This window comes from Oryx dammah, unplaced genomic scaffold (assembly GCF_014754425.2).
Source record: "Oryx dammah isolate SB20612 unplaced genomic scaffold, SCBI_Odam_1.1 HiC_scaffold_21, whole genome shotgun sequence".
NCBI classification, from domain to species: domain Eukaryota; kingdom Metazoa; phylum Chordata; class Mammalia; order Artiodactyla; family Bovidae; genus Oryx; species Oryx dammah.
The window spans coordinates 13803380-13829872 of NW_024070205.1; the positions used below are offsets into that span (position 1 = coordinate 13803380).

Sequence of the window (26493 nt, forward strand, 5' to 3'; positions counted from 1 at the left end):
TTTTTGGAAATGAAATCTGATTGTAACATATTCCTGCTTCTGCCTTCCTAATGAAGTCCAGATTTTCAGAGTCCCTTCACAGTATGGCTTCTGTCCAGGTATCTTCCCTGTCATGCTCAACTTCAGTGAGCACCAACAGAAAACTCAAGCTTTATCACTCCTAGGTGAAAAATGGATGCCTCTCCTCACTCATCAGGACAGTTTGACTTTTTAAGGCTTAGATGTCTCCTTGTGGGGATCTTCTCTGAACCTTCCCATCCCACAGAATTTTCACCGTATCATTCCTATCACACTCAAAAGTCATCACTGGTTCTATATCTGTGTTTTCCGCTGATGCAGGAAGTTGAGGGCTGAGACCACATCCTGTTTATTCAATGATGCATTCAAGTATTATTTCATACCATATGGCACACAGTAGGTGTTCAATGATAATGTGCTACATGAAACTAGAAACATGCTGGGCACATAATAGTCAATAATAATATGTGAATAATTAATGTACAAGATCATATTTATGTCATTTCCTGATATTCCTCATATTCTGTGAATTGCTATATAGGAATGTGTTATTCCACCCTTCTTCACTAACACACACTTTCTTCTGCCTTCTGTCTCTAAATATTCTGGAGTACTGCCTCTTATCACCTTTCATTCTGTGGAACACTCATCTACACCACTGTATTTCTGTTTGTTTATTTGATATTGTTCTGTTTCTTGCTACAATTAAAACTCACTTTAGTCAAGCTGACAAGTACCTAAATCTATTCAGTTCAAGCCAACAGATAAATATTATGTGTCAAATGCCATGCTAAGCCCAGGGAATACAGCAGTATGTAAAAACGGTACTGCTCATCACAGAGTTTAACTAAAGATGAGACAGACTTTTAAGGTTACGTAAATAATAATAGGTACTATGAGAAAGTTTATAGCACATCGTGAAAACATTTGGCCACCAAAATTCTTAATTTTTCCTTGTGGGGCACATTTTGTTGAAAAGAAAATTAATGAGCCTGAGATTTTATTTTAAATATTATGAAAAAACAAACAAAATTCCAAAAAATTATTGATCATTGAAATAGTTCATTTCTTTCATGTTTATTTCTTCTCCCAATAAAAATGTTTTACTTCTCGGAAAACATATGTTTTCTCTTTATACTATTTGTTTGCATGTAGAACATTGGAATACATAGTTAAAATATTTTGTGTGTGTGAAATAATGCCATCTGCAGCAGCATGGGTGACCCTAGAGATTATCACACTAAGTGAAGTAAGTGAAGACAGAGAAAGACAAATATCATATACAACTTATATGTGAAATCCAAAAGAGTGTTGCAAATAAACTTACAAAACAGAACTAGAGTCACATATGCAGAAAACAAACTTGCGGTTACCAGGGAGGAAAGGTGGAGGAGAGATGAATTGGGAGATTGGAATTGATACATACACACTACTACATATAAATAGGTAACAAGGAACTACTGCACAGCACAGGGAACTCTACTCAATGCTCTGTAATGACTTACATGGAAAAAGATCCCCCAAAAGAGTGGATACATGTATAACTGATTCACTTGGCTATAGAGCAAAAACTAACACAACATTGTTAATCAACTGCTGCTGCTGCTAAGTCACTTCAGTCGTGTCCGACTCTGTGCGACCCCAGAGATGGCAGCCCACCAGGCTCCCCTGTCCCTGGGATTCTCCAGGCAAGAACACTGGAGTGGGTTGCCATTTCCTTCTCCAGTGCATGAAAGGGAAAGGTGAAAGTGAAGTCACTCAGTCGTATCTGACTCTTAGTGACCCCATGGACTGCAGCCTACCAGGCTCCCCTGTCCATAGGATTTTCCAGACAAGAGTACTGGAGTGGGGTGCCATTGCCTTCTCCATTAACCAACTAGACCTCAATAAAAAAAAAATTTTTAAGTAAAAAAAAAAAAAATCCCTAATCAAATCTAAGCAAGAATTATTCAACTTGCCAGGTTGGCTTTTTGAACCCATACACAAGTGTATATATCTCCCCAGTAACATTTTTCTTCCATATATATATATATATATATATATATATATATATATATATAAATAACTGTACAAAAGAAGTAATAGAACTAGATCATTTGAAATGACCAGTAAACTATAATCTACAGACTGGATCATTTAAAGACTGTGAGGTTTATTGAGGTTATTCCACAATAACACAATAGCATAAACATTATGCTTTTCCATTAAATTACAATCATCAGAAAAGATTTTACTTCTGTTATTGTTTAGTCACTAAGTAGTGTCCAACTTTTTGTGAACCCATGGACTGCAGTGTGCAGGCTCCTACGTCCTCCACTATCCCCTGGCACTTGCTCACATTCATGTCCTTTGAATTGATGATGCAATCTAAACATCTCATCCTCTGCCCCCCCCTTCTCCTTTTGCCTTTAATCTTTCCCAGCATCAGAGTCTTTTCCAATGAGCTGGCTCTTTGTATCAGGTAGCCAAAGTACTGGAGCTTCAGCATCAGTTCTTCCAATAAATATTCAGAGTTGATTTCCTTTAGGATTGACTGGTTCGATTTCCTTGCAGCCCAAGGGACTCTCAAGAGTCTTCTCCAGCAGCATGAGTTGAAAGCACCAATTCTCTGGTGTTCAGTCTTCTTTATGGTCCAGCTCTAACATCCATATATGAATACTGGAAAAACCACAAATTTGACTATACAGAACTCTGTTGGCAAAGTGATGTCTCTGCATTTTAATATTCTGTCTAGAACCACCTGCCATTATAGGAGACATAAGAGATGTGGGTTCAACCCTTGGGTTGGGAAAATCCCCTGGAGATTGACATGGCAATCAACTCCTGTATTCTTGCCTAGAGAATCCCAGGGACAGAGGAGCCTGGTGGACTACTGTCCATTGGGTTGCAAAGAGTTGTACATGACTGAGTGACTCAGCGTGCTAGGTTTGTCATAGCTTCCCTTCCAAGGAGCAAATTTCATTTAATTTCATGGCTGCAATCACCATCCACAGTGATTCTGGAGCCCAAGGGGAAAAAAAAAAACTGTCACTGCTTCCACTTTTTCCTCTTCTGTTTGCCACGAAGTGATGGGACCTGATGCCTTGATCTTAGTTTTTTTTTTTTAATGAGGAGTTTCAAGCCAGGTTTTTCACTCTCTTGTTTCACCATCATCAAGAGGCTCTTTAGTTCCTCTTCATTTTCAACCATTAGCGTGGTATCATCTGCATATCTGAAGTTGTTGATATTCCTCCCAGCAATGTTGATTCCAGCTTGTGATTCACCAGCCTGGCATGTGGCATGATGTACTCTGCATAGAAGTTAAATTAACAGGGTGACAATGAACAGCCTTGTCATACTTCTTTACCAATTTTGACCAGTCAGTTGTTCCATGTGAGGTTCTAACTGTTGCTTCTTGGCCTGCATTTGGGTTTCTTAGGAGACAGGTACTGTGGTCTGGTATTCTCATCTCTTGAACAATTTTCCACAGTTTGTTGTGATCCATACAGTCAAAGGCTTTCATGTGGTCAATGAAGCAGAAGTAAATCTTTTTCTGGAACTCCCTTGCTTTCTCCATGATCCAACAAATGTTAACAATTTATCTCTGGTTTTTCTATCTTTTCTAAATCCTGCTTAAACATCTGGAAGCTCTTGGTTCACGTACTGCTAAAGCCTAGCTTGAAGGATTTTGAGCATAAACTCTGCTATCTTGTGAAATGAGTGCAATTGTATGGTAGTTTTAACATTCTTTGGCAATGCCCTTTTTTGGGATTGGAATGAAAACAAACCTTTTCCAGTCCTGTAGCCACTGCTGAGTTTTCCAAATCTGCTTACATATTGAGTGTAGCACTTTAATAGCATCATCTTTAAAATGATCTTTAGGATTTTAGGATTTTGAGTAGCTCACCTGGAATTTCGTCACCTCCAGTAGCTTTGTTTGTAGTAATGCTTCCTAAGGGTCACTTGACTTCATACTCCAGGATGTCTGGCTCTAGGTAATTGACCACACCATCATGGTTATCAGGGGTATTAAGACCTTTGTTGTATGGGTCTTCTGTATATTCCTACCACTTCTTAATCTCATCTGCTTCTGTTAGGTCCTTACCATTTCTGTCCTTTATTGAGCCCATCCTTGCATGAAATGTTCCCTTGATATCTGCAATTTTCTTGAAGAGTTCTTTGCACTGTTATTTAAGAAGGCTTTATCTTTCCTTGCTGTTCTCTGGAACTCTGCATTCAGTTGGGTATACATCTTTTCTTTTCTCCCTTGCCTTTCACCTTTCTTCTTTTCCTCAACTATTTGTAAAACCTCCTCAGACAACCACTCTGCATTCTTGTATTTTTTTTTTTCCTTTGGGCTGGTTTTGGTCACTGTTTCCTGTACAATGTTATGAACTTCTGCCCATAGTTCTTCAGGCACTCTATCTACCAGATCAGTCCCTTGAATCTATGTGTCACCTCCACTGTATAATCATAAGGGATTTGATTTAGATCATACCTGAGTGGCCTAGTGGTTTTTCTCTACTTTCTTCAATTTAACCCCGAATTTGGCAATAAGGAGCTTATGATCTGAGCCACAGTTCAAGTACTGCATTTTGGACTCTTTTTGTTGACTATGAGAGCTATTCCATTTCTTCAAAGGGATTTTTGCCCACAGTAGTAGATATATTGGTCATCTGAATTAAATTCACCCATTCCAGTCCATCTTAGTTCACTGATTCCTAAGATGTTGATGTTTAATCTTGCCAAATCCTGCTTGACCACATCCAATTTACATTGATTCATGGACCTAACATTCCAGGTTCCTATGCAATACTGTTCTTTACAGCATCAGACTTTACTTTTACCACCAGACACGTACACATCTGAGCACTGTTTCTGCTTTGGCCCAGCCACTTCATTCTTTCTGGAGCTATTAGTAACTGCTCTCCGCTCTTTGCCTAGCATACTGGGCACCTTCTACTTGGGGGCGGCTCATCTTTCGGTGTCATATCTTTTTGCTTTTCATACTATTTGTTGTGTTCTAATGGCAAGAATAATGGAGTGGGTTGTCATTTCTACCTCCAGTGGACCATGTTTTGTCATAACTCTTCGCTCTGACCCATCCACCTTGGGTGGCCCTGCAAGGCATGGCTCATAGCTTCATGGAGTTATGCAAGCCCCTTCACCATGACAAGGCTGCTACCCAGGAAGGGGGATTTTAATTCTTGGAAAAAGTTAAAAAACTACTTAACTACTAGTTGTATGACTTGGTCAGTGAATGACGTTTTATAAGTAGTAGGGCTCATCCTTTTATACAGAGAAGAAACAATAATTTAACATGCTTCAGATAAAAGTAAATGTAGGTGAATTATAGAACAGAAATATGGAGTACAATGAAATTTTTAAAAATTTTGTCCCATAGCCAGTGATTCTAAAGATTACACTTACTTATTGTCTTTATTATGACATATTTCCCAATTATTTTACTCACGCAAGACCTTCAGGATAAAGTGTTTGCTGACTTCCCCTGCTTCATTCGAGGCAATGCAGGTATACCGTCCCGAATCTTCAGTTTCTGCTTTGATGAGCTGAAGGACCATTCCTTGAGAGCTGATTGACAGATGGGCATCTAGCCCCAGAGGGCGACCATCTCTAAGCCAGGACATCCTGGGAGCTGGGGTTCCATCAGTAAAACATGTCATGGAGGTGGAACTACCCTTGACAATTGTGATTTCCTCTGTCCCCATCCCATTGTGCAGACTTGGTGGTACTATATAGAAAACAAAATTATATATCTATTATTATTTGATATCAATTTAGATTAAAAATTTTAATCGTTCACATAGTTCTATAGTGTTTCTGTGATCTATAAAATTATAGAATTTAAAACAGCATATAATTAATTAATGACTTTACTATAAAAACATGTGTTATAGGCTAATTACTAACTTTGCAAAATATTAATAATAAGCTCTCAGGACTGTTTTCCTTGTTGAACATACAAAACTAAATGTGGTTTAAATTTGGTCATTTTTTAACATTTTAGATTTTCACCTTTAATTTATTATAATATATTCCAGATATTAAATCCTCTTCCAGAAACACAAGAGAAGACTCTACACATGGACATCACCAGATGGTCAATATTGAATGCAGACTGACTATATTCTTTGCAGCCAAAGATAGAGAAGCTCTATACAGTCAGTAAACAAAAGAACTGACTGTGGCTCAGATCATGAACTCCTTATTGCCAAATTCAGACTTAAATTGAAGAAAGTAGGGAAAACCACTAGACCGTTCAGGTATGACCTAAATCAAATCCTTTACAATTATACAGTGGAAGTGACATACAGATTCAAGGGATTAGGTCTGATAGACTGAATGCCTGAAGAACTGTGGATGGAGGTTGGTGACACTGTACAGGAGACAGGGATCGAGTCCATCCCCAAGATAAAGAAATGCAAAAAGGCAAAATAGTTGTCTGAGGAGGCCTTACATACAGCTGAGAAAAGAAGAGAAGTGAAATGCAAAGGAGAAAAGGAAAGATATATCCATCTGAAAGCAGAGTTCCAAAGAAGAGCAAGGAGAAATAAGAAAGCCTTCCTAAGTGATCAAACCAAGAAATAGAGGAAAACAATAAAATAGGAAACACTAGAGATCTCTTCAAGAAAATCAGAGATACCAAGGGAACATTTCATGCAAAGATGGGCTTGATAAAGGACAGAAATGGTATGGACCTAACAGAAGCAGAAGATGTTAAGAAGAGGTGGCAAGAATATACAGAAAAACTGTACAAAAAAGATCTTCATGACCCAGATAACCATGAAGGTGTGATCACTTACCTAGAGCCAGACATCCTGGAATGTGAAGTCAAGTGGGCCTTAGAAAGCATCACTATGAACAAAGCTAGTGGAGGTGATGGAATTCCAGTTGAGTTATTTCAAATTCTGAAAGATGATGTTGTGAGAGTGTTGCACTCAATATGCTAGCAAATTTGGAAAACTCAACAGTGGCCATAGGACTGGAAAAGGCCAATTTTCATTCCAATCCCAAAGAAAGGCAATGCCAAAAAATGCTCAAACTACCAAACAACTGGACTCATCTCACACTTTAGTAAAGTAATGCTCAAAATACTCCAAGGCAGGCTTCTACTGTACATGAACCGTGAACTTCAAGATGTTCAAGCTGGTTTTATAAAAGACAGAGGAACCAGAAAGCAAATTGTCAACATCTGCTGGATCATGGAAAAAGCAAGAGAGTTCCAGAAAAACATCTATTTCTGCTTTATTGACTATGCTAAAAGCCTTTGACTGTGTGGATCACCACAAACTGTAAAATTCTGAAAGAGATGGGAATACCAGACCATCTGACCTGCCTCTTGAGAAATCTGTATGCAGGTCAGGAAGCAACAGTTAGAACTGGACATGGAACAACAGACTGGTTCCAAATAGGAAAAGGAGTACGTCAAGGCTGTATATTGTCACCCTGCTTATTTAACTTCTATGCAGAGTACATCATGAGAAATGCTGGGCTGTATGAAACACAAGCTGGAATCAAGATGGCCAGGAGAAATATCAATAACTGCAGATAACGCCGGTGACACCACCCTTATGGCAGAAAGTGAAGAAGAACTAAAGAGCCTCTTGATGAAAGTGAAAGAGGAGAATGAAAAAGTTGGCTTAAAACTCAACATTCAGAAAATTAAGATTATGGCATTTGATTCCATCACTTCATGGCAAATAGATGGGGAAACAGTGGAAACAGTAACAGACTTTATTTTGGGGGGCTCCAATATATCTTCAGATGGTGACTGTAGTCATGAAATTAAAAGACCCTTGCTCCTTGGATGAAAAGTTATGACCAACCTAGATAGCATATTCAAAAGCAGAGACATTACTTTGCCAACAAAGGTCTGTCTAGTCAAAGCTATGGTTTTTCCAGTAGTCATGTATGGATATGAGAGTTGGACTATAAAGAAAGCTGAGTGCCTAAGAATTGATGCTTTTGAACTGTGGTGTTGGAGAAGACTCTTGAGAGTCCCTTGGACTGCAAGGAGATCAAACCAGTGCATCCTAAAGGAAATTAGTCCTAAATATTCATTGGAAGTACTGATGCTGAAGCTGAAACTCCAATACTTTGGCCACCTGCTGCGAGGAACTGACTCATTAGAAAAGACTCTGATGCTGGGAAATATTGAAAGCAGGAGAAGAAGGGGATGATAGAGGATGAGATGGTTGGATGACATCAGCAACTCAATGGACATGAGTTTGAGTAAACTCCGGGAGTTGGTGATGGACAGGGAGGCTGGGCATTCTGCAGTCCATGGAGTTGCAAAGATTCAGACATGACTGAGTGACTGAACTGAACTGATATTATTCCAGAAGTATACTTTCAACTACCTTGTGTGGAATAAACAAAACAATAAGTTCCAGAGTCAATTTTATATAATCCAACATAAATCATTTTTAGCCTATGGTAAATAGTTACTTAACTCTTCTGAGATGTTCTTGGGGATTGTGAACTCTCTGGTCTAGCAAATCTTGAGAAGTGGAATGTTTTAAGTTCTGTCTCTGTCTAACATAACAGACAGATATTTAGTATACACACAAATATCCATTCATATTTTAAAGACTCTCAGACGATAACACATTAGAAAACAGTCTTAACTGTCTTTTTGTACGAAAAGACTGGTCTTGTGTCTGGATTGAAATGCTATTTTAAAAAACTGACCTTTCATTTAATGCTAAATTCCAGGTTACAAAAGTATTTTGACAGACAGTATGCTTCAATATATACGTATCCCCTGGGAAAAAATGCATTCTGCCCTAGTTCAGTTCAGTTCAGTTCAGTCGCTCAGTTGTGTCTGACTTTTTGCGACCCCATGAACTGCAGCACGCCAGGCCTCCCTGTCCATCACCATCTCCCGGAGTTCACTCAGACTCACGTCCATCGAGTCAGTGATGCCATCCAGCCATCTCATCCTCGGTCGTCCCCTTCTCCTCCTGCCCCCAATCTCTGCCCTAGTTAGTAAGATCCTATTTTACCAATCTTTCCTGATATGTCAATATTTAAATTAAGCCTGTTGCTTAATATTGGACACATAGTGAAGTAATAGGGACGTTTCTGGTAACATACCCAAAACTTGAAGACTGTAATGTTTATTATCCACCCCAGCTCTGTTGGATGCCACACAGGTATACATAGCAACATCGGATGCCTGAACTCTCACAATCCTGGAAAACAATTTGACCCAACACTTCATAATTTCATCCCACTTCATAATTTGACATTTGATCAACATATACAAATAAAAATACTTGTGATAATACAAAGATTATAGAAGGTGATTTATTTGGGGAAATTTTAGTTATAAAGATTATAACCATCTATCGCAAAACATAGATAACTCCCGTGAAATTTATTTGACAAAGCTGATTAGGCACTAAGAGTAAGCCACTGAAAATGTAACACAATGTGAGGTGAATATTTTTCAAATATATATTAACAGATAATGATGAAAATCACAGGATTATAGTAAGCATCTTCCCATCCTTTTGCCATACAAAGTTTTAGCTAAAAGAGCAGCTCTTGAAATATATATATATGATAGATATAAGTCTATGAATGACCTATTGTATGCAAATTTACTAAAAAATGAACATTTAAATAATAATAAAGCATTTCAAATTTATATTTGCCATTCTCCCTCTTCTAAAAAACAAAAAACTGAAAGGGAAAGACATTTTTAAAACATTATTTAGATGAAGCTGTTGTTGCTTACTAGCTAAGTTGTGTTCAACTTTCTTGCAACCCCATGGACTGTAACCCACCAGACTCCTCAGTCCATGAGATTTCCCAGGCAAGAATACTGGAGTGGGTTGCCATTTCTTCCTCCAGGGGATCTTCCCAGCCCAGGGATTGAACCCAGGTCTCTTGTATCTCTTGCAGGCGGATTCTTAATCAGGGAGCCAACTTTACCAACTTTACAAGTTTACCAAAGTTAAGGTTTACAATTACAGTAACTCTGTGTAGCAAATCACACACAATAAAAGCTGACCTGATAACTTGTCCTCCAGACAGCAACCGGATATGGGAGGAGAGAGGAAGAGGAAGTCCATTCTTTAGCCAGTTTATCTGTGGTGGAGGCATTCCTGTGGCTCTGCATTCAATATTTATTGAGGTATCCACCAAAGCCATTAATTTCTCTGCTTCTTCTTTATTACCCCTAATTGCAGGTGGAACTATGTCATGCAGAAAATGAGAGAGGAGGGAATGGGTTTATTACTAGTTCAAATCATTCAACTACATTTACTCATATTTCTGCTTTATATCCTAAAAGGAAATAACAAGAACATCAGATTTTAGAACTAAATGCTTCAGACACCTACGGCTTTATTTCATCTGATAGATTCTAAGGCAGCATAACCAAAAGAGGATGAAATTTCATATTTACCATAGACATTTAAATTAAAAATCCGGTCTTCTTCTCCGGCAGGATTAGTAGCAACACACGTGTACTTCCCCATGTCGGATGGGAGAGCTCCGTAAATATTTAATGTGCTGCCGTCTGCAGTCACCCTGTAGGAGAGAGTACAACAGATGCGCTGAGATGATTTGTATGGAGCTAGCTATTTCTGGAAAACTCACTTGGATTACTATATTCTTAAAAAGAAAAAAAGTCACACTAAAATGCATCTTCATCTTGGATATAATGGTTCAAATCTTTTTCATTAAGTACATGGAAATCAGAGCTAGTGAAACTGAAGGTGATTTCAGGTAACCAACTAAACTTCTACAGTAATGGGTGTCATACACCCGCTGCCTCCTTCTCAGGAAAAGGAAATGAACAACATCAGGGATTTTGCTATCCAAATCATGGGCAAAGGCATGTTTTTCTCAGAAATAGAATGTTTTGTCATTACTTATCAATATAAGGTTTGAATTAAATGAAAATTATAAAAATTTTGGTATAAAACCTGAAGAATGTTTATAATGTTTTAATGAGAAATTAAAGTGAAAAATCTAGCTATAAACAACTTAGTATCAGTCTTAATGAGAAAGAGCTGACTCATGTGAAAAGAATCCGATGCTGGGAAAGATTGAGGGCAAGAGGAGAAGGGGATGACAGAGGATGAGATGGCTGGATGGCATCACCGACTCGAGTGGACATGAGTTTGAGTGAATTCCCAGAGTTGGTGATGGACAGGGAGGCCTGGTGTGCTACGGTTCATGGGGTCGCAGAGTCGGACACGACTGAGCGGCTGAACTGAACTGAAGGAGCAAGATGGAATAACTTATTTAAACAGTGACAACAGCTTAGTATTTATGTACGGATGTCGTTTGCAAATTTTTTCCCACAAATTGCTATAGCTTTCTCTTTGAATTACATAATAGTGAATACTAACAATATGATTACATTATCAATGATATCTAAATTAAGGTGATTACATTACTGATTCTATTCACACACCATTTATTATCAAATAAAACTTCCTATGTTTTATAAAGAGGTTAAATTACTATCTACGGTTATTCTTACAATAGTCATTTTATTAGATTCTCCCAGTGTCAAGAGTAAATACTCCATTTCTACTATATCATATTATTAAATATAATTATTGAGAATTATAATTTTATTATCTGGGTCTATTTTATTTTTTCTTTTTGAAAACATAAATTTTTAAATTCCATGAATTTAACCATATGAATAAACAAAAAGCAAGCTGCCATGACTAAAGGAAAACAGTAAATTGACTTTGGAAAAATTACTTCATTTGGTGGATACATTGGCCTCCTCACAAACCTACATATATTGTGGAGCTGGGAACAAATAATCAAAAAATCAAAAATAAGAATAAATATATTTGAGATCTTAATTTAAGAGGAGAAGTAATAGATCCTAAATTCCTAGGTATAAATATTACCTTTTAGAATAACTTAAAGTCCCACCAACTATCTAGTACTGGGTTTGGAACTGGGTTGACATCACAGCTGATTTAATAAAAATAATTAAATATTGGTTAACTTTTGAGGGATGTCCAACCAGAGAAGTGAAATGCAAAATATACCTCTAAACTAAAACATTATTTGGCAATTCACCTAATCTTGTAAAGGGGACTAATATTTAAATTTTAACATAAAAATTCAGGAAAAAAAACACTTATTTTTCCATAAATTGTGTACATTCAATTCATTGATTAGAAAATATACTGCAAACCCCTACATTTAAAATATTGGTTCAAAGTAATAAAGTTTGTAATACACTTAATTAATGCCTGCTGAGGTATATATAAGGGATTCCCAGGTGGTTTAGTAGTAAAGAATCTACCTGCCAATGTAGGAGACATGGGTTTGATACCTGAGTCAGGAAAATCCCCTAGAGAAAGAAATGGCAACCCATTCCAGGATTCTTGCCTGAAAAATCCAACAGACAGAAGTGCCTGGCAGGCCTCAGTCCATGGGGTCGCAAAGAGTCAGACATGACTGAGTGACTAAGGGTGCATGCAGGGTATACATAATTCTTCAAGTAATTATAATTACTCTGGTGTGTATATGAGACTTTGTGAAGAAAGAGTCTCGCAGAGTATAGAATAATGGATTGTCCTTCAAAATACATTTGTTGAAAGTATCAGGAAGCCTGTAACATTTATCATTCCATCTCTATGAGGTTTGTGGCATGAAGAGTCAACTAAAAACGGCATTTGGACACATTATAAGGGATGAACCAGGTTGTGACGATAGTATCTTCTTTTCAAAATGAGCCAAGCACTATGGCATGTCTGGCGGTTTGGTGATTTCAGGACACAAAATCACATCTAAGAGATGACTGATGAATCGTTTGTAGGATGAAATTGATTTGATGTTAGCAAGAAAGAAAAACTAATTATTTTTATGATGTAGACTTTGGTATAAATGTTCTGGAATTAGAGGAATAAAATCTACAACAGCTAACTAACCCTTGCAGAAATGAACATGTAGGGAGATTTTATAACACAGAGTTGAAAGATAAAGAACACATGCATACACAGATACTTTTGAATGATTCTCCCAAGAGAATATCTGTGTCCAGCTCTCTCAATCTGTATCCTTTTTCTTTCTGAATATAATGATAGCCAAGTTCCAAAGAGACTGAATTCACTATTATTCATGTGAAATTTGAAGCATAAAGCATTGTAGAAGACATTACAATTAATGACACAATGATTCTTTTTACACATACCGAATTCTTTCTGTTTCACTGTTAACTATGGGCTTTCCATCTTTAAGCCACTGAATAAGTGGGGTGGGAATGCCATTTGCATTGCAGACCAGCTCAACATTTTCCCCAAGAAGGACACTGACTTCACTTGGAATCTCAGCATCAGCAACATTTGGAGGAACTTTGGAGAAATAATTAAGACTTTCATTATCAAGGCATAAGAATGCAAATTCTATGAATACAACAGAATCATAGAACAATATGCCATTTTTATGTCATATTCTTCCTAGATTGTGGTTCAAGATCAAACTCTTGCCCTTGTCAGAAATTACTTGAAAAATAAGTATAGGAATCACTTCAATATTTTTGTTATACTGTAAGTTGATATAATTATTTAGTCATAGGGGTTGTTGACACCTCTACCTCATGGGCACCCTTCTTGGCCAGAGAGAATCACTCCTGATTAAAGCCTCGATAGCTCAGAATTAATACAGTTCAGGAGAATCTGTTTTATAAAAGTTTAGCATAAGTCTGAGAAAGGTATCTGAATTGAGTATTTCTTTCTCTATGATACAGTTTAAATACTCTTTATTCTGAACAACAAATAGCTTATTATTCAAGATTCAATCATCTCTATTTCTTTTACTAGCATCTTTCTTCCTCACTTTAATGATTCAATTAAGAAATAGTGGATAATGAAAATATTGACAATTCTATCAGAAACACATTTGAATTACTCTTCTTAATAATTACAGTGGTGTGGTTCATATAGTGGAGGCAGTTCACACCAAGTTGCAAGAGCCAGATTTGCATATCTTTACAACTCCGTGTTCAGTGCCATCATTTCAAGCGGTAGCTTGAAATGGGCCACCGAGGAAATACTCACACCACAGATACTGACAGATGACTGGTTCCAAGTCAAGACCATTTTATTTGCAGAGTCAATTGTTAGATATTTACCAAGACACCACTGCATAATCTCTCCAAATCTCATTTCAGTTGTCCAGAAGATAATAATAATTACACTAAATTTATATTTACCAAAAAAGTTGAATCAATAAGAATGCTAATGAGGCATCCCATAATAAGTGTCAAATACAGGAAAGCAGGCTCTTGGGTGGCTCAGTGGTAAAGAACCCACTTTCCAATGCAGTAGATGTGGGTTCAATCCCTGTGTTGGGAAGATCCCCTGAAGAAGGAAAATAATAACCCACTCCAGTATTCTTGCCTGGGAAATCCCATGGACGGAGGAGCCTGGCGGGCTACAGTCCATGGGGTCGCAAAAGAGTCAGACACAACTTAGCAGCTAAAACAACAACAAAGGCATAGCATGGACTAGGCCTCATGTACATATATAGCATCTATACAGTCTTAAGACACAAAATGTCTGGTAAAAATCTTTGATCATACCATATACTCCATGAGTGGCATCTATTATTATTAATGCATTAAACATAAATTAGGCATGTAATTTCTGACACTGAATCTCTGAACAGCTGTATTTCCTTTTGTGTTTCTAAAATCTTGAGCATCACTAATAGGAAAAACCACTGATACTCATAAACTAATTTTGATTTTTCTTTAACTTCAATTTTTCGGTGATGGATTTTAATCTTACTGTGGTGATCACTTTGCACCATATACATATATAAAATCATTATGTTGTACACGTTAAACTTGTACATGTTGGTACTTGTACACTAAACATGTTGGTGCATGCTCAGTCATTACATGGTGTCCAACTCTTTACGACCCCATACTCTTTACGACCCCATACTCTTTACGACCCCATGGACTGTAGCCCAGAAGGCCCCTCTGTCCATGGGAGTTCCCAGGCAAGCATACTGGAGTGGGTTGCCATTTCCTCTTCCTTGTGATAATACAAAGATTATAGAAGGTGATTTATTCTGGGAAATTTTAGCTATAAAGATTATAAGCATCCATCCCAGGACTGAACCCATGTCTCCTGCATTGGCAGGTGGATTCTTTACCTCTGAGTAAAGAATGGGAAGCCCTATACAATGTTACATGTCAATTATATTTCAATAAAACTGGAAAAAAATTTCAATTTTTCTGTGGTTAGTTTCAGCAGAGCACACAGCAAGTAGATAGTACATATTCACAATTGCATTGGACAAACTTAGGACAAATTCTTTTCACAATAACTATAATGAAATTGGAAAAAGCAAGCATTTCAACTTGCTTTCAAGTTAGACTTCCATTTCAATTTATGATACCCGAAGGTTTGCTGAACATCAAAAAGATGCAAGTTCTCCCTGCAGTGCTCAATTCTATGCTGGAACATAATAGATGTTAATTAAGTATTTTTTGGATAAATCAATGCTCTTTATTCTCACCTCCAATTAGATTCATGATTATTTAAATTTACCCATTCCTTGACCAGTAATTAGGACATATTTAATCTCTTCATGAGATAAATCTTACATATCTATATAAGTAGAGACTCTAGAGGCTTAGTATCAAAATAAATTATTCCAGCTTTAAGTGAAGAAGTAAATATACTATTTGAAGGTACACATTTCAGGACTCATGAAAAAACAGATTTTGAAATTTCTACTACTCTTTTCTTCACATTTATGTACATTTTCATGAAAACACTACCTACTGGTAAACGCAGGACAGAAAATTCACAGTATTTTTTGTTTATCTAAAGATATTTTGGGGACTTTCCTGATGGCCCAGTGGTTAAGACTTTACAATGCAGGTTTGATCCCTGCCTGGGAAGCTAAGATCGAAATGTCTTGTGCCTCGTGACCAAAAAGCCAGAACATAAAACAATAGAAGCAATACCGTAATAAATTCAATAAAGACTTTTAAAAAATGGTCCACATAGAACAAAATCTTAAAAAAAAAGATGTTTTGTAAGTCAAATCATTATGCTGTGTACTCTAAAATTATATGGTTCTTTACATCACTTAAATTTCAATAAACTGAAAAGACTCCAATATCCAAAACACACAAAAGAGATGTTTTGAATCAATTATAAATGATCTCTTTAGATATACACTTATTTTGTACTATAAACAGAATGGAATAAGGAAACTGAAGACAGATCAGAGTGTACCCCACATACCTTGAATTGAAAGAATGTAATTTTTCTGTGCTCTTCCCTCCATATTTGAGGCAATGCATGTATAGTTTCCACTATCTGAATGTTGGGACCTGGCAATTTGGAGTTTGCTTCCCCCAGACAAAATATGAACTTCCAGTGAGCCAGAATTTTCTAGCGGTAGAAACAAAGCAAATCATAAAAAAGCTTTTATTTTAACGTCTCTACAATTCACCATAAAAATGTCTGACTTTATGTGATAAATGTATTTCTTAAAGGTCCTCCCTTTGTACTTTGATTTGATTTTAAAGGACTGCCTTATTTTTTGAGAAAGACAAGGAGAAAAATCTCTGTAAAATGAAGACTCTTTTGTAAGTTTATATTATAGTACATTAGGCTTTCTGAACTAAACATAGCTATGTGCACAGTACTGAACATGTGCTAGTTTACTAACCTAATGAATGAGGAGCAAAAGAAAACAACCATAAGAAATGCACAGCTACATTACCTATGGGTTTGTGGTTCTTCAACCATGCTATGGAGGGAGGCGGGATTCCAGTAGCATCACATGTGAAAGTAACAGGATTGCTGACTGTCTCCACAGTGACTTCGTTTTCAGGCCCTTCAATACTGGGTGGCACTGTAAAAAGACAGAAGAAAATCATGTGTCCTCATTAAGTTAATTCAGGATACTTTCTTTCATTTGCATATCTGGGGGGAAAAAGACTTGTATTAGAGGCAGATGCTCACCATATACATTGAGGTGGAAATTTTTATCATCCCGTCCTGCTACATTTATAGCTCTACATACATACTGGCCTGTGTCAGATACCTAAAAGAAAAAGATACTATTGTATGTGCTCCATTAAGTTACAGATGACTAATCACACTGTTCGAGTGTAGATTAAATCATCAGTCATCTTTATGCTCAAATGCCCCAGCCCTAATTGCCTTCTACAGTCCTGCTTTTTCTTTTAAATGAGAAAATGAAGATAATGGCATTGATGATGTTATTTTTTTAATGAAAATAATTTTTTAGTGTAGTAAAGGAAAGATACAACTTCCAATTCTCTCTTCCATAATCCCACCAAGGAGTCACGCACGACACACAAACAAGAATAAAAGATGCACCTCAGCTTTTGTGATGTGCAGCATTTGTCCATCAGCCAAAATCTCCAGGGGAGCAGACTCTGTTAGCATCCGTCCATTCTTATACCAGGTGATGACTGGAGGCGGGACAGCATTCGATTCACACTCCAGTGATACTGATGTCCCCTCTCTTACATTAACTACAGAAAGAGATTCGCTTCCATGATCTTTAATGCTTGGGGGCACTGAAGGAAGAAAACAGAGGTTTTGTTTTTTCCATTAAGATGCTCAGATAGAAAATACCTAATACCAGTTTAAAAATGAAAGACTCTTATGAGAAGAGTATAAACAAACCATAAACAGTCAGGGAAACTTTTTTCTTGCTTTCCCCAGCTTGGTTGATAGCTATACAAGTGTATTCACCACCATCAGATACCTTGGCCTGGATAATTTGCAAAGTTCGACCACCTGTGGGCAAATATAGTGCAAATTGAAGAGCAGTATAGAAATTGTTGTAATAACTAGTTTATCAACAAGATAAATGACAAAATATATCCTTTCCCTTAGAAAGAAATCTATATATATATTAATAGAAGCATTTCATATACAAAATGAAAGAATTTAATCAGTTTCCTTGGATCCTTTCATTATTACTTACTCTGAAAGTTAAAGTGTTAGGCACTCAGTCATGCCCGACTCTTTTTTGTGACCCCATGGACTATAACCCACCAGGCTCCTCTGTCCATGGAATTTTCCAGCAAGAATACTAGAGTGGGTTGCCATTCCCTTCTCCAAGGGATCTTCCCCACCCAGGGATTGGACTCAGGTCTCTCACACTGCAGGCAGACTCTTTATCATCTAAGCAACCAGGTAAGCCCATTACTTACTCTGCTTCCTTCTAAAAGAAGAAATTATTAAAAATTTATCTCCAGTAACCAAGTGTGGATAACAGAACTGTTTCATACAGATTCTTCTGAGTAAACAATAATTGTACTACAGTCAGTATACGTTAAGTATTTCTGGTTTAAATCTCCCACAGTACGGAAGTGGCTATCATCTGTTAGTCAATTTATCTACCCTCCAGGAGCTTTAGTACTGATTAAAAACAACCAGTGAATTTATCCAATGAAAGCACTATTTCGTAAACTTATCATCCCCAAGGGATTAGTAAGCAGTTCTGTTCCTAAATTTCATATTTTTTTGCAGCAGACCTTGTTACTGTACATTCCCACTCAACTCATAAAAGTCTACACGGTTTCATCCTAACAGCCCCAAATGGCTAGAGAGAGGCATTTAACGTGAACAAATGAATGTAGCAAGACAAAAGTCTGGAAAGAGACTAAGCTGAAATTCCATTTGTATTAAAAATAAAGAAAAATGAGAAAGTGTCGCCTACTTTAAGAGTACTAAATTCCTTACCAGGCACAATGAGAACATTTGTGTTTAGTTTGATAGGCTGTTCATTCTTGAGCCAGCTGAGATCAGGAGGTGGAAAACCAGAGACCTCACAGGTCAAAGAGATGAAATTGTTCACCACAACAGTGAGATTTTCAGGGTTAGGACCAATGATACTTGGAGGAACTATAATAGTAAATATATTAAAAGTGAAATATGTTAATATTAAACATATTAAAAGTGAAAAATGAGATTATCAATAATATATACTCCAATTTATTAATATAAGCCCAACCACTGTACTCTGCTAAAGCACTGAGTTAATGATACTAATTATTTACCTTTCTTCTTAGAATTTCCTAATGCCTTCATCAAATTCATGTACATCAGTTTTGTTTTTTCCAATTGAAAGAAAATACTAGAATTTTTAAAGGCAGAATCATTGTGCATTTTATTTGTAAAATGTAATTGGAAGTTCTTAAGATGGTTTTGTCAATGTACAAAGATCTAATATTGCTTTTTATTAAATATATTTGAATATTCTGGCTTTTAATATTACACCCTTAAAGTTTTTATTTTCTTGTTTATAGTAATACTAGATATTTTATTTTAGGGTATCTATCTGTAAATTATACAGATAATTTCCACAATGTAAATAAATGACTTTCAAGATGAGCAAAAAATTTAAGAAATAAACAATATAAAATCTTATTGTTCAACACCAAAAAAAGAATTCCAAAAGCAAAAGCAGTAAAGAAAAAAGAAGAGTAAAAATAAGATTAACAATGTAAATGACAATTATGCATATTAAAACACACATTTATGGAACAATAGATGTTTTTATAAGAACACATACATATTGAAGGAAGAATATTATGGATTCAAATGACTTCCGAAGTGGGGATGGGGTGGGAAGAGGAGTGAGGAATGGGCATTAAAAATGAATGAATATATGAATGAATGAATAGATTTAAAGGCAGAGATAGGTCTCGCTCAGGCTAGCGAAGATAGTAAGACATGAGATAAAGAATGTAATGTAACATTCTATTATTATATTATACTCTATATATTATTCTCTCTATGTATTATATTCAGATTGAGGTTTTAAAACAGCATCAAAAAAAAAGATCAAAAAGACAAAATTGTTTTTTAAATATTACTATCAAACTTTTAATCACTAATTTTCAGGACCATTCATTTATACTTATTTCAGATGCTGTGCTAAGTGCTGATGCAGTACAAAAATATAATATATTATAAAGAATAATTTGGTGGTAGTGACATTGAGCAAAAAAATGACAGATAACATTTTTTTGAGTGGTTATGCTGTGCCAGGCACTAAACACTTCATAATGCCATTTCACTGAAAGCTTATAAAACTTATCTGTTAGATACAGTTCTTATCCTCTTATTATAGATGAGGAAGCTGAGACAGAGATTAGCATCTTTCCTAAGGTTTCACAGTCACTGGGAGAGACTGGTGTCTGGTTTAGAGCCCTATTCTTAGCCACCATCTGATACTGCCTTGTAATTACAAGTGTGCATGCCTAGTTGCTCAGTCGTGTCCGACTCTTTGTTACTCTGTGGACTGTAGCCTGTCAGGCTCCTCTGTCCATGGGGTTCTCCAAGAAGACAGAAAATGGGGATACCTTCCAGAAAGACAGCATGGCATACACAATGGTCCAAATGGGGAAAAGAATATGGCACCAGAAGGCTGACCTGACCAGAGTTTGAAGAGCAAGGTTGTTGGGGAGTTAGTTAGGCTGGAGAGTAGACAAGATATAAGGACTAAGTAGGATCAAGTCCTACAAGGTCTTCTGAGCATCATTAAGAATACCGAAATATAGCCCCAGGGAAGGAAAGCAGAAGAATGGTTTACTCAAAAATTCACTTAAAAGATACCAATCTGGCCACAGTGGAGGGAACTGGTGAGAAGGCTAAAAGGGACTCAGAAAGACCAGTTAGGTGACTACTGCTGTGATAAGCGCAAAAGATTACAGTGCTATGCTCAGGATGGTGTCGGAAAGAACAGAAGAGTGAGTGGATCCAGGATGTTTTGTGGTAGAATATCCAGGACTCAATGCTTTGGGTGTGAGGTTTAAGGAGGAGGAGGAATCAAGGATGACATTCCTTTTCCTGGCTTGAACAGTGGGAAGATGGTGATTCCCTTTACTGAGACATAAATCCCTAGAGGAGGAACACATTTTGGGGAAAAGGGAATAAGCTCAGTTACATACACGTGGTCTTACGAATGACTATCACAAATTTGTATTGATAAGAAGTAAATATCTGAATAGAAGAGTCTAGAGTTCCTCGAGGGGGACCTGGCTGGAGATAAAGCTTTGCCAACTATCCACACATAAATGCTATCTGAAATTTGGGAATTCATGAGATCACATGATGCGTGAGGAAGAGTTTGAAGAAATGAAGTTGAGGGCTTGGAAAAATAAGGAGTAATAGTCAAGGAGGAAGGGAGGAACTAACAAAGGAAACTGGGAATGAGAGATTGGAAAGGAAAGATACAAGTAAGGGGCATAGGTGTCACGTAACCCAAAGGAAGAGAAACTTTGCAAAAGATGGTCGAATGCTTGAGAATGTCAAATGCTCAAAAGTAAGAAAGAGAAAGCCTGGAAAATGCCTCCTAGATTTTTGATGTCATTTCCTGAATTCAGTGAGCAGCTTCATTGGAGATGTGGGGGTGAAATCTGGTGAGTAGCGGTGGGAGGAATGAGCAGGAGTGAGGAGATGGAGATGGTAAATATACACAGTGATTAGAGAAGGTTGTTTTGAAATCGGGGCAAAGAGAGGGAGGCAGCTGAAGGGAAATACTAGGTCCAAGAGAGAGTTTCTTATTTTTATTTTTTAAGAGGGAAGAGAGAAGTAAATTTAAGTGCTCTTGGGAAAGAGCCAGTAAAAGTGTGAATTTCAATACTGGAGAGGAAGAGGGGAGACTGTGGGATTTCTGAGGGGGTAGTGGCAGGGATCTGGAGCCAAGTCAGCCTTTGGAAGGCAGAGAAACTCTTCCATTCTGTGTTGTAATAGAAGGAAAGAAGAAATGGCAATATCAGATGCAGCTGATATTGTCAATTTGATGGTAGGAATTAGAAGTGGTTTCTGCAATAGGCCTTCTCTTTTCCCTGTAAAACAGGAGGCAAGGGTATTGACTGAAAGTAAGAGGTGGGCTGTGATTGACTGAATGTTTACGTCCCCCTCCAAATTCATATACTAAAACACTAACTCTCAGTGTGGTTGTATTTGAAGATGGAGACTTGAAGAAGTGAAACATCAATGAAGTCATAAAGGTCATAAGCCTGATCCTACCAGATTACTGTCTTTATAAAAATAAGACAGCTGAAAGCTTCCTTGCTTTTTCTGTCCATGTGTGCTCGTGGAAGGGCCTCGTGAGGACAAACTGGTCATCTTCAAGCCAGAAAGAGCCTTCACCAAAGCTGAATCCTGCTGGAACCTTGATCTTGGACTTTCCAACCTCCAGACTGGTGAGAAAATAAACCCTTGTTGTTTAACCACACAGTCTCTGGTATTTTGTTAATAGCTGCCCGAGCTAAGACAGGGGCCATCTGACGTTCGAGAAAGTGTGAGAGTCACTCTGAAGTAGAGACATAAGGATGCGCCCCAGCCAGTATAAAGGGCTCATTTCAAGCAGTACCTGTGAATTTATAACTCCAATATTCCTGATGCCAAGAGTTTCTGCAGCCAGGGTCACCTACCTGGGTATAGGTACAGAATTCAGTTGAGAGCTAATACAGAAAAGCAGCTAAGCTTAAAGCCTCTGGAATCAGACTGCTGCTGCTGCTGCTGCTGCTGCTGCTGCTAAGTCGCTTCAATCGTGTCGACTCTGTGTGACCCCATAGATGGCAGCCCACCAGCCTCCCTGGTCCCGGGGATTCTCCAGGCAAGAACACTGGAGTGGGTTGCCATTTCCTTCTCCAACGCGTGGAAGTGAAGTCGCTCAGTCATGTCCGACTCTTCATGACTCCATGGACTGCAGCCTACCTGAGTTAAAATCCTGGTTTTGTATTTGCCAGCTGTGTAACTTTGGCATGTTTATCTCACAGAGGTTCATCTTTTTCATCCGTAAAAGAGATATATAATAGGACCAACCACCTGGGGTTGAGATAATTAAGTAAAATAACATATAAAAACACCTGGTACATCATCTTGTAGGTATCAAGCAATCAGTATGTTGTGTTGCTATATGTGGACCTGAGCTTTTATTAAGCAAGAGCACTGAGAAGACATGGGCTAAGAGCAGTAATCAATACGCTGGTCAATGAAGGTCAAGCTGGATGTGAAGGAAAGTAAAGACACAGAGGGTTGGAAAACATTGGAGGTCAACAGACTGAAGGTTAGAGACCAACAAGAACATGCACTGTTGGAAAACAAATGGTATGGTTTTAGGGAAGCAATTTAAATGGCTTCTCCCCTACATGGATTTTCCAGTATTTAATCCAATATGAAGTATGGATTCCTACTGCAGTCAGGAGATTAAGACACCATGAACTGGCAAAAGAGGAGAGCCCTCCTGTCCCATTCTTAACAGTAAACACTAATGGCAGCTGCCTCTCAATTCATGCAAGGTTCCCAATTCAGATGATTCTGCTATACACTAAGAAGAGAAATTGGATATGAAGGAAATATAATCAAGGAACAACAAATATTTATTTAGCAACTACCATGTCCTTAGGTTTAGGAAGACTGAGGTCCATAAGAAATAACCATTTGTCTACAGCATTTATAATAAAGTTATAAGATAGAGGTGAAGATACAGACATATAAAGATAATAAGGTAGCATCTGGGTTTTTTTACAAGATGCTTTTGACCACATAAAGAAAGAAGAATGAATCCTGCCTTGGGGAATCAGGAAAAATAATCAACACTTTTATTTTTCAACATTTATTCTACTGTACTTTATCGATTAGAATGTATACTTTCACAATGATTATTACTGTTTAATTCATTTTTTCTGGGAAATCATAATACATTATTACCATTTTGGTCAGATTTACTCAACAAAAGTTTCTAAGCACTGGGACTGCAAAGATAGCACTGCCTCAAATCTGTTACACAGCATCAGTACCAGACACTGCTAGACATCAATACTTCCTACATATCGCACCACAAAAGAATATCCATTGTGATAAATAAAAGTCTTTTGAAAGAAGAAATGTTTCACTAATGTCAAATTTCTGCTATTTTCAAAATGAGCTAGAATTTGGTATATGAATCACACAGAGTGAGAGTAAGCGAAAGTCGCTCAGTTGAGTCTGACTCTTTGCGACCCTCAGGACTATAAAGTCCATGGAATTCTCCAGGCCAGAACACTGGAGTGGGTAGTGTTTCCCTTCTTCAGGGCATCCTCCCAACCCAGGGATTGAACCCAGGTCTCTTGCATTGTAGGCAGATTCTTTACCAGCTGAGCCATGTGAATCAAACAGTTAAAGAAAATCTGTTATAATAATTGTTCACCATTTCCAATTTAATATTCTGGAAGCAGCTGTGTGTCATGAAAATAAAATTATTTATGGTTGACAGCCAACAGCATTTTTAGCAAAAGCAAAAAAAAAACTAGTATTTATGGAGTGTCTAGCATTTATCGAAAACTTAAAATCTGATAAATGAATTAGATGTATGGATGGTTCTTAGGAATTATTTAACTACACAAAGTGACTTTTTCTTCCTTGGGGAGTGTATTAAGTTCTGGAGGGTGTAATTCAACATGAATTCCATAACTGAGGACAGAAACTGGTTCCAATCAGGCCCAGTGGGTAAAGTTTCATGAGTAGAAGGGCTATTTTTGGTTCTTACTTCAATATAAACTTATACTCTTTGGGATTTCAAATTTTGATTTTTTTTTTTTTTTTTACTTTCAAATACATAGGAGTAACTACTTTGTCTTAGGGGACTGAAATAATATAAAAACAGTCTTCCTAAAAGATTTGTACTTTATAAATCCCATAAGCTGTGGTAAGAAAGAAAGAAGGGGAAAGATTGAATGAATGCTGGCTCCACACATTGTTCAAGTTAAAAAATAGGAAATAAGCCTACATAATCTAAAACACAGTTTTCCTGCCTTTTCAAGCATACTCTAACAGATGTTTTTGGAACTGAGCTCTTACCATGAACATTGAGGTTAAAATATTTTTTGGCACTTCCAGCTGTGTTCTCAGCAATGCACACATATCTGCCGATATCTGTTATTTGACTATGTAGAACCTAAGGGAGAAAATGAAGCAATTTCAACTAAAACTTTTTAGAAAGCAACTTGTCAATTTTGAGAATAAACAATCCATATTCTTTCTAGTTAATACCAGATGAACATAATGAAGAATTTTTATATGTAGCATGGCTGATGCTGGTTTTTATGAGGTCAGTTAAATAAATATTTATAAAGATTTCTAATCAGAAAAGGCAATTTTGTACATACTGGCATATTGACTAAGAAAAGTCCCAAGTCTTTCTCCCACTTCCCCATCTACATCCCTGCCCATGTGACTACATCACTGGAAATTCCTCCCATCAAGAAGTGGGATAAAGATGTAGAATTTGTGTTGGCCTTGTGATCAGCTTTGACCAGCAGAGTGTGATGGATGTGACAGTGTTCCATTTCAAACCTAGGCCTCGTGCACTTCCCCTCACTCATCTAGAAGCCTGCCACCACTCTGAGGAAACCAGGATTAGCCCGCTGGAAGGTAAGAGATCACATGGGAAGGGTCATCCTAGTTATCACAACTGAGGCCCCAGAAACATGCAAGAGCCCAGGCAAGACCAGCAGAGCCACTAAATTCAGCCCACAGTATGTAGACACTTGAGTAAGCCTTGCCAAGACCAGAAAACCACCCAGTCAACCAGAAGGCTTGTGAGCTGAATAAATCCCTATTATTTTAAGCTGTTTGAAGTGCTTTGTTTTACACAGCAAGAGTTAATATAGTAGCTATGTTTTTAAATTATGCTGACATTTCTATCGATCTACATATCTTTTAGCTCTAGCCAACGGAAATATTTTAGCATTTAGCTAGAGGTTGTACGTGCATCACATAGAAAAAGTCATGATGTTTAGAAGATAGAGAATTCAAGATTATTTATAAGCAGTGAATTTCATACTTTTTTTTTTTTTTAAAGAACTCCATGAAATATGTTCTGGATTGGATTCCCTGATGCTTAAATTCTTGGACCTACAGAACATCATTAATATATTCAAGAAATAATTTCTTAAGTTGTGTCCTAACAAAAGAGTTGGTGTTATTTCTACAAGTGCCTATCTTTCTTTTAGGACACTTGAAAAGAAAAAAATAAGACATGCCCATTAGTACAAGTAATTCAGGATATTTACGTGGTTTCCATTATTATCAACTCTTTGCCAACAGAGGACAAATTTTAATCTACATAGAACCTTATACCATCTAGAATCTTATCATCAGAAATATGCAATGAAAAGATTATAATAATTCACTTATAATTTGATGTTTAACACAGAGGCCATATTACAGTAAATTTAGGTGTATGTGTGTTGAATGTACAGATGAATTCTGGAAATATTCACATAAAACTGTTAACAGTGGTCACCAGTGATAATGAGAAAAGAATGAGGAAGAATAATTGTATTTTATATCCTTTTTATGATGTGTTTTTTTCATAAATGGGGACTGAAGCCCACCAGGCTCCTCTGTCCATGCAATTCTCCAGGCAAGAATACTGGAGTGGGTAGCCTATCCCCTCTCCCGGGGATCTTCCTAACCCAGG

The 26493-nt window shown here is 37.2% G+C and overlaps 1 protein-coding gene across 1 annotated transcript in view; it reads right to left on the reverse strand.

Annotated features, from left to right (window-relative positions):
- The window catches only part of HMCN1 (hemicentin 1), a 551984-nt gene that overhangs the window by 114914 nt on the left and 410577 nt on the right, over positions 1–26493 (reverse strand). The window contains exons 57-68 of the mRNA XM_040263800.1: positions 24870–24966; positions 18756–18917; positions 17691–17804; positions 17379–17581; positions 16998–17079; positions 16756–16887; positions 16272–16421; positions 13199–13358; positions 10433–10557; positions 10037–10220; positions 9115–9212; positions 5471–5749 (exon numbers count right to left, since the gene is read on the reverse strand). Of these exons, the coding sequence (XP_040119734.1) occupies positions 5471–5749; positions 9115–9212; positions 10037–10220; positions 10433–10557; positions 13199–13358; positions 16272–16421; positions 16756–16887; positions 16998–17079; positions 17379–17581; positions 17691–17804; positions 18756–18917; positions 24870–24966 (1786 nt within the window). The remainder of the gene's footprint in view (positions 1–5470; positions 5750–9114; positions 9213–10036; positions 10221–10432; positions 10558–13198; positions 13359–16271; positions 16422–16755; positions 16888–16997; positions 17080–17378; positions 17582–17690; positions 17805–18755; positions 18918–24869; positions 24967–26493) is intronic.